General features: G+C 31.0%; 1 protein-coding gene across 4 annotated transcripts in view; it reads left to right on the plus strand.

Moving 5' to 3' along the window:
• The window catches only part of Nf1 (neurofibromin 1), a gene marked incomplete at its 5' end in the record, with an annotated part of 128,258 nt that overhangs the window by 41,492 nt on the left and 77,159 nt on the right, over positions 1–9,607 (plus strand). For 3 of the 4 annotated variants that reach the window (XM_067051513.1, XM_067051514.1, XM_067051515.1), the window contains 4 exon segments: positions 2,326–2,466; positions 5,319–5,406; positions 5,482–5,652; positions 7,591–7,682. In XM_067051513.1, coding sequence (XP_066907614.1) covers positions 2,326–2,466; positions 5,319–5,406; positions 5,482–5,652; positions 7,591–7,682 — 492 coding nt within the window. 4 annotated transcript variants of the gene reach the window in all.

A 9,607-nucleotide genomic window follows, 5' to 3' on the forward strand; every position in this document is an offset into this window, starting at 1 on the left:
ACTGGTTTTGTTTTGAATCACAAATTTATTATATTCAATGAAAATTGGTTAGCTTGCTTTTTGGTTCAACAAAACAAATGAACAATATTAAAATGATACATAAAATAAAAACATATTAAAAACCCTTTATACATCAAAATATACTATTTACTCAAAAAGAGCATATTACGTTACGCGTTCATTTCAGTTTCGCAATTCATGTTGTATATTGTGCATGTTTTAAAAGTTAATATTCTTATTATTATTGTTTTCAACGGGCTCTAAAGCCTGTTTAGGGTTATTTCTTTTATGGCAGACTGCGCCTTCCTCGTCTCGTTGCATTTTTCAATTAATAAATCCGGCTCAGCCAAATTTAGGCGGGCGGTATGTCGGATTTACATAATAATTTACATTTCTTGAACTTGTATAAAGTCAGGGTCAGGTGTCTAATTTTCTGATGCCCCCTTGTCGCTGACACCGGAAGACCCTGAAGACGCTGCGACTGCAATGCCGTCCCAGCCTATGCACCAAGCAAGCTAGGACCTGGCCTGCCCCTACCATCACGCCCGAGTTCAGGACATGCTGGCCAGCCACCGATCGAGACAGACATATTTTTTCTGGCATCAGGCGAAGATTCGTGGTTTTCACCATTTTCACCCTCCACACACCTGGACGAGGGAAGCGGCCAGAAGATGTCACCAGATAAGCACCTAATTTACACAATTCCTATGAGACCCATGTTCTGTAATCATCTTATATAATCAAAATAATTATTCAATTAACACACTAACTCAATCTCCCCCTCCAGGGATTAATATTTTAATTAAGTGAAAAATATCACAATTTTCCACCACCCCCTTTGTTTCACACAATAATTTTAATTTAATGTTTAAACATACTTTCAGGATACCTGAAGTAGGAAGCGGACAGGTCCCGATGTATACAATCCTTATCCTTTGAGACTTTTCTAAAGGTTCTGATACAGTTGACTATTACATCCTACTTACCAAACTCTGAAACCTTTTCTTATTCAATAATGACTGGAGCTAATTAAAGTCCTTCCTCTTAGATCATTCCCAGCATGTCGTGGTTCCAGGTCATCCTCAAATCATGACATTTGTCTCTATTCCCACCCTATTTGCTATCTACATTTATGACCTTCCCCTCCATAGCTGTCACTCTCAATGCTGGATTTATACAGATGATTCTCAAATTTACCCGTCCTTCCCACCATCCGACTTATCAAGTACCATAAAAAAAAAATTTTAGATGATTTCAGTTGAATTAGTCCCTGGGCCATAGATAAGAAGCCTAAGCTGGATGCAGCGAAGACTAAGGCAAATTTATTAGGTTCTAATAATCTCCTTAAAACCTTACCTTATATCCCAATCCTTTCACTATCAGATTCTCTTCTCTATGGAATTGCATCTCCTATTTCATTCATCCCTGTAGTATCCTCCCAACCTTCAAATCCCACCTATTCCTTCACATTCTATCCACCCAGTTCCAAAAGTATTGAATCTAATGTTCTGGTTTTTAACCAACATTTGTAAATAGATAGATTGTATTAAAAATAATAATAAAAATAAAAAATCCTTTATTCTGTTGTAATTGGAAGTTTTCAGTATTCATTTAAGATTTGTAAGTATGTTCATTATTTGGTATTTTTTTGTTAATTATGATTATTTGTTTTTAATTTATTGTTATTGGAAGTTGCATTTTGATTTATCTTTATTTCATCATTTCTATTTGTTGATTTTTATTTATTTATTTTTTTTATTTTTTTTTTTATGTTATTCTGAAGAGACTTAGGGTCCCCAGAATAAATAAAGAATATTATTATATTTTAAATTATTTAATACCTGTGTTTTTCAAATGCACCTGATACTTATGTTAGACATATTTAACTGTTATAGACTATTGTGTTTTACTGTATGTTTTTTGAATCTGTTAAGGGATTTTGTTAGACAGAAAATGAAAATAAAGGTCTTATGCCCATAGAAATAAAAAACAAACAAAATAATTAAATACTGTCCCCCTTTACACCTTAGTTAAAACAACTGGGAAACAATTTTCAACCAAAAAATTTTTAAAAACTAGTAATTTTCTTGTCAAATTGGAAAGCATTCCTACTCCCATCGCTCACACTCAAACATCTTACAGTTAAGGAAATAACTAAGGGTATTTTAAGCAATCAGTAAGAGGGATTATATTATATGATTCAAAAACATTATAGAGAGAGGGTAGAGACAATATATATTAAACTCATCCAGTAATTCATTAGGCAACCGTATTACTAATGTATAAATTTAGAATTAATATTATTTTGACTTTTTTTTTTTTTAGGAATCACCAATTCATAAATTCTTATTTTGGGTTGGTGTTTCTGTACTTCAGTTAGATCAACTTGCTTTGTATGCCTCTGGGTTAGCTCTGCTTGAACAAAATCTCCATACATTAGATTCACAAGGAATATTTGATGAAAAAGTAAGTAATATGTGAAAACTAAAATTTTATTTACTACGCTTGAATCTGTTGGTATATATGTATAGGGTCTAAATAAACCTAAATTCCGAAACTTCAGGACTCAGTCAATAAATCAGGTAGCAGTCAATAAAGGTAAAAAATAGTAAAGATTAACTATTTATTGGTAACAAATATTTCACCCCATATTGCTGGGCTTTATCAGAGCTAAATGAGGACAAGATACAATCAATGTAAATATTATAAAACAATAGAATATAAATAGAAAGAGTTAAAAAAGCTATATGTAAAAAAAGGGAGCATAGTTATAAGATAAAAAAATTATAAATATAAATAGATAGATTACTAATACATAACAAGTAAAGAAATGATTGATAAATACTTATTAGAAGTTGTAACAAATATGGTAAAATACAAAGAAAGGGTGGTGAATGAGGTATAAGAAAAAGGTGTGTTGTATTATTTTGGTTTGTAAATAAAACGGTAGAATCTGGTTGTGAATCTGAGGCACCTAAACTAGTAGTTGATGTTGAACATGAAGATACTAGAAAATCATTTAAATATGAGTTAAATTGTTATTCAGGTCTTGATGGTGATAGGAGTGAAGTGTTGATGAAAATAAAAGTAACAAATGAAAAAAAAAAAAAAAAGAAAAAGAAAGTAAGAAATATACTCATAGAAAGAAGAAGAAGAAACTCAAAAAGAAAAGGGGATTTAGTGATGCAACAAGTATTGTTAAACCTTCTATTAATCCAGATGTTCATGAGTTCAGAGAGTGTCTTGGTGAATATTATAATCCTGACTGAAAAATCTGGATGGAGGCAAAAAGGGAGAAGTCCAAATCGCCAAGAAAATACAGACCAGTTGGGGTTGTTTGAGCCTAGGACTCAAAGAAGTGTTTCGTGAAGCATTTGTTGTAGAAAATAGGTTTTATTATTTTGGTTTGTAAATAAAACGGTAGATAGCAACACTATGATACTGCTGAGAACAAAGCAGGCATGCTGCTTTGTTCTAGAACAGACTGTCGTGGTGTCTATTGGTGAAACATACTCGTTGTCTTTATTTATAAAACCCTTCCCTGAATTCCCCAACAAGATGCCATTACAGATAAGGGTGGTGTAGGTGAACGAATATGTAAAGGAATGAAAACAGATAAAATTTAAGAAGCTCACCTCAGTACAACAAGAAGTAACAAAATGATATAGGGGGATGACATAAGAGGTGGGAATATAAAAGTGGTGTATGCAATGGTGTGAATTGGTCCATTTCTTTTGAAAATTTAAAGAAATTTTCTTAAATTTTTGGCTTCGAAATACTTCCTATTTCTTCCGAAAATTCATCTAAATGAAATAATAAATTTACTACAACTCTCATAATGGCTCTTATAAGCTTGCTCATACCACCTTCTTCTTTTCAAACATAAAATAGAGGCAGTATTTAGCACATTTTCATTCAAACACAGCATATTTTCTCTCTAAAATAAGACCAATGTCTCTTTATGGTTTTACAATTTTGAAATGTTCTTTAAAAATGTTTTTTCTAAAGTATGGCACAGATCTGAGAGTGTAGAAATATGTATAAAAAAGTAGAGATACAATGAATCATGAGCATTAGTTGAAAAAATAATTCAAACTCTTCTAGGTTAAAATGTTTATATCATATTTTTAAAAAGTAAACTGTTCCTTATAGGAACACAATAAATACCTTAATTTTACAGTTCCATGAAAAATAAACAGCAAAACATTGCTAACTTGGGTTAGAGCATTGGATACTTCATTAGTCTGAAGTAGAGTGTGGATTTGAAGTGAGAAATTACATTGATATGTTACCAGAGGCCCAGGACTTAGTTGAGGTAACTAAATAAGACAGTCTAATGATGTCTGGTTGCTGTGGATGAGACTAAATGAAAATATATTTAAATCTGAATAAGTTCATATTTTGAATTTTGTCCATTCTGTTTTCCATATTGGGTCACTGTGAAATATATTTGTATATCTAAGGAATTAAATGTTATATTAAAAATAATACTCTAAAGTGAAATACAGCATAGATTTGTCACTTTTTTTTTGCACAATACCTGTTTGATATTGAACTTACTGTATAATTTAGAGGCAGTTAGTGATAATATAAGCTGGTCATGAAAGTGCGTTTTACTATAATTGAAACATTACATAATTTTGAACTCTTACCTTTAAAGTAAGGTCATCATATCTCAAGCTGCACAACTGGGATGAAAAATGAATTTTGAAACGAATGAAAAGGTAAAATGCTGAAAGCAGTCAAAGAGACGCTCGGCGACAGCTAGGAGCAAGGGACAGCAAGTGTTTTCTGTTAGCGCGTTCAGAAACAAGTGTGTTAGAAGCCCGGTAGTGAAAAATCAAACTATATAACTAACTAGATAGGCAAGAGAAGGGGAGGGGGAGTGAAAATAGTGCCAATGGTGGAAAATTTGATTTAAAAACCAAACAGTACCTTACATCAATATTTATCAAATTGGAAAGTGTTAACCTCTAGAATAAATGAATATCAGTCACTTTGATGTGAGGATCATCTCCTAAATCTCAGTTAAAATTAATCTAAGTATATTTCAGTCAACATCACATGTAATGCCACTGTACGTAAAACCATCTTTGAAACCGAATATAATATTCAATTAATCAATATAATATATATTGAAGCTTTTGTATTTATGATTGTTATTGATTCTATTATTTAGTTATAATGTATTTATCTAATTATTTTCTTTTGTTTAATGGTTCATTATTAGTAATATATGTGAATTGTTTATACTTCATGGATTCATATAATATATGGTATTAAATTCTATATTTTTATGTGTATTTCTTTCTTTGAAGCCTATAGAAAGTGTAATGATGGCTACAAGAGAACCTTTGGAATGGCATTTTAAACAGCTAGATCATGCTGTTGGACTAAGCTTTAAGGGTAATTTAAAAATCCAAATTTTAATCATTTTTATGTTTCCTTTTCTAATATGTTTTGTTATTGTATTTATTTTAGCAAATTTTCATTTTGCATTGGTTGGACATCTATTAAAAGGTTTTCGACACACAACACCGACTACTGTCTCAAGAACTGCTCGAGTTTTGACATCTCTTTTAGGAATAGTAGCCAAGCCTTACAAAAGAGATAAATTTGAAGTGACCCCTGACAGTGTCGCTTATTTGGCTGGTAAAACTATTTTCTTGGTCATTGTAAACTTTTCTAGTTTTATTTTTGATTTTTTTAATACCCCTAATGTGCAAATATATATTCCTTGATATATGGAATATAGTCCGGGTGCAGTAAAATTTAACTCAAATAGTAATATTTTGTACTATTTTTATTGAGCCAACGTTTCGTCCCATGTGGTAGGGCTTCGTCAGGGCTAAAAAAGATACAAACACTTATATACGTTATGTTTAATGTACGTTCCGTTGTATACCCTTGTAATTTTCCATTTACTTTTTTACTTACGTTAAGTGTTTGTATCTTTTTTAGCCCTGACGAAGCCCTGCAACGTGGGCCGAAACGTTGGCTCAAATAAAAATAGTACAAAATATTACTATTTGATTTTAATTTGACCACACCCAGACCATATTTCATTTGTTAATACACACGGTCAATCAGCAATCTTCCAGTATATTCCTTGAATTAGTTAGAAGCTCACAATTATTAACCTGTGAGGGAGTGAATTCAAAACCAGCAATCATACTTCTATTATTTGTTTACATGGTTCAATTATAGAACGATTACATGAATTACCAGGTATGTAAATATGAAACCAGAATTTTTGTTTCAAAAATACACATTTATTGTATGAAAATGAAAAACAATTTTTTTTTAGGTATTGTATGATGGTGCATTAGAATGAAGTTAAATCACTTTTTGTTGCCTTATTTGATATTGTTGATACTGTTGTTGTCTTTTCTACACAAATTGATCATTTCATGTTGGTATTCAGAATCAACAGTTTTGACAGGTTTTAGGAGCTCATAATAGATTTTTGATCCCACCAAATACAAAGCATTGTGATTTGGCCTAGTAGTCGATATAGATGGTTCATCTAGAGTTATCTATGAGTTTTTATCTTAGCTTAGGATTCTCAAAATGTATCCATCTTTCATTGCACCGGGATACTACAAAGAAATGACTTTCTTTTGTACCTGATGAACAGTATTTTGCTATTTCTTTTTAATACTTTCTTTAATTCAACTCTTGTGGGACTAATTTTGTGGTTTTCAAACATATGGATGTATTCCCATGTCACATTTAATTGATCTACAAGTTGTTGCATTTAAGCATCATCTTCATCCTATAATGCTTGCAATTCACTGAGTTCAAACTTTTTCAATGGTCTTCCAAATTTTTCAATTTCCTCATGTCAAAAACATTTTTTCATTAACAATTTTTTAAACTACTCAAATTACTGTGATTTAACAAGAGTGTGCTCTCCATAAGTCTTAAAAAGCATTCTTTAGTCAAGTAAGCCTAGTAAACAGAGATGTGACGGCCGTGCGGGTTTGGGCTTAGGCCCCAGTGCGCTCGGTTCGGAATGTTGTGGGTTCGATTCCTACCTGGGGCAGTTTCATTTTTCATAACATTCATTTTTCGGCAGTCCTGAAGAATGAATCTTGCCACTTCCACCTTGGTTAGTATGCGGCGGCATTGTAGGTAGCCGTCAGGGGTTGGCAAAAAGAACCACTAGGCCCACTTGCCGGACTTGTTCCCCCCACCAAATACCAGTACCAGTAACAAGCCTAGTAAACAGATAGCAACATCACAGCTTCATATTTTCACACCTGGTTTATTACCTATTATCTCTGAAATTTCTAAATTTGTGATCTTTTATTGATCCTAGTTCATTATGTCAATATTTTACACTTTAAAAAATATTCAAGATGAAAAATTGATGCTTAGATTTTCAATCTCTTAATTTGTTTTCTTTAGGAATGAGAAACTAAAACTTCTCTTATTATTATTAGATATATTAGATGTATCCAAGTTGAATATTTGATTAATTGTATTTATTTACTACTAAAAAGGACTCTTTGTCCCTCTTTAAACAAAGAAATGTAATTGTTAATAATTGTTTGGGAAACAATTACTGTTACTGAGTTTTTTTTAAAGCTTTGGTTGCTGTGTCTGAAGAAGTCCGAAGCCGTTGCCATGTTAAGCATACTTCTTCCAGAACTGATGTTCATTTCAACATACTTCCTCAGGTAATAAATTGATTGTATTTTTATTTTATCATTTAAAAATGTAAAATATCACCATTTATCATCATTAATGATCCTTTTTATGCTTACTGTATATCCTTTTTATGCTTACTGTATATCCTTTTTATGCTTACCATGATGAAAAAAAATCAAAGCTGGCTAGATTTATCTAAACAAAATTCAATGGGCTTAGACTGTTTAAATTATTTATGTTTATTCATTTTCTCATTATTTATTAATTTAAACAGATTTATCTGGTTATTGTTATCTTTTAATTGACTGTAAACTTATTCTGCTACAAAATAAAATCTTAATTTATTACAAATTTAGATTAAACAATACATAACAAAATCGGAAATGTATATAAACTATACATACCTACAAAACAAAATCTGTTTCTATAGTCTTTACATTTATATTAAGAAGATAGCACCAAGTGAATTTCAATTAAAGAACAAAAAGTTTCATTAGAGTTATTACACACCATAAATAATGAACAGATTTGGGGCAACAGTCAACAGAGAAACTCAAAGAAACAAAAATAATTTATTTGTGCCTACGTTTCGACCTGATTTTTAGGTCTATAAAACAACAAAAAGATAACACTCATCAATCAGAAATATATAAAAATAACATTAATAATAGACTAACAAATTTGGAAATATACATAACAATGAATTGAAAATATAAATTAGTTGATTAATAACAATGGAATTAGACAGTAGTAGATTAATAACAATATAAGATGAAATATAATTTTATATAGGTAAGAAGATATGTATAAGATGAGATATGTGAGTAGTGTCTAAAAAACTGAAAAACAATGTGAATCAGCATATTAAACTGTATGAAAGAAAATAAAAAATATGGTAAAATGGTTAAGTAACTTAAATATGAATATGTGAGTATAAGTTAAATGTTTGAGAACACAAACTAAAAAAGAGAAAAGGGAGAGAGAAATGATCAACTCAGTTGCTACTTAAACACTGACTTTATTTGAGTCCAGCTTGTCTGTATATACATTTGAATCAGCTGATCTACTCGATCAGCTGATATGAGTTGTACAGCTGACAGTAACTCCTCCCCCACCCAGTTTATGAACAATCCTCGTAAACTCAGAATATTACATAAATATGTTCAAAAAAATACGAAGGAAAAGCTACACATTAAATACAACAAAACAAAGTAAGAATATATATATACATACATTTAAACCTAAAAAAAGAAAAACAGCACTGTATGTAAAAAATTATTTTTATTTTATTATTGTTATTTAAAACAAAGAAGATGGTGGGGCGTTTTTTGCCAAAGTTCGTTGAATCACGGCCTTGTTGAGCAGATTGAAATATTTTAAAAACTTTATTTTAACTTCTCATCATAATTGAAATTACAGTACATTGAAGAAAAAAATAGAAATTAAGAATAAGTATTAAAGAAAATTATTCATAAAGGAAAACTCAAAACCGTAGTGCTAGAATCGATGTTGAGAACACTTAGAGAGGGGGAAGGAAGAAAACTTGGTGTTTGGAAGGCAATTCGTTGCTCAGGGACGGGCGGGGAATGATGTTTCCTGGATGAGGAGGTTCTATTGAGGTCATCTTTTGTCTAACAGTCAGTGTTTGTTTGCTGAAAGATTGTTTACAGCAAGTGTTAGGGTGTTGAGAAGGAAGAAGAAGAAATTGAAAAAAAAGAAAAAGAAGATTCTATGAAATTGGTTAGTTTTGTTTTACCTCAAATTAAATATATTAGTAAAAGAGATATTAATTTAATTAAGTGTTATTGGTAAAAAAGTGTCTGTTCTAATTGCCTAGAAACCTGCCCTGAGATTATGAGTCAATCATGTTATAAAATTTAAATGAAATTCTCTTATCTGTTTTATAATAAGGCTTTTAATTTGAACCTAAGCTAAACCTAAGATATGAGAATTA

Source organism: Halyomorpha halys, unplaced genomic scaffold (genome assembly GCF_000696795.3).
Source record: "Halyomorpha halys isolate HHAL.00 unplaced genomic scaffold, Hhal_1.1 Scaffold266.1, whole genome shotgun sequence".
In the NCBI taxonomy this organism is placed as follows: domain Eukaryota; kingdom Metazoa; phylum Arthropoda; class Insecta; order Hemiptera; family Pentatomidae; genus Halyomorpha; species Halyomorpha halys.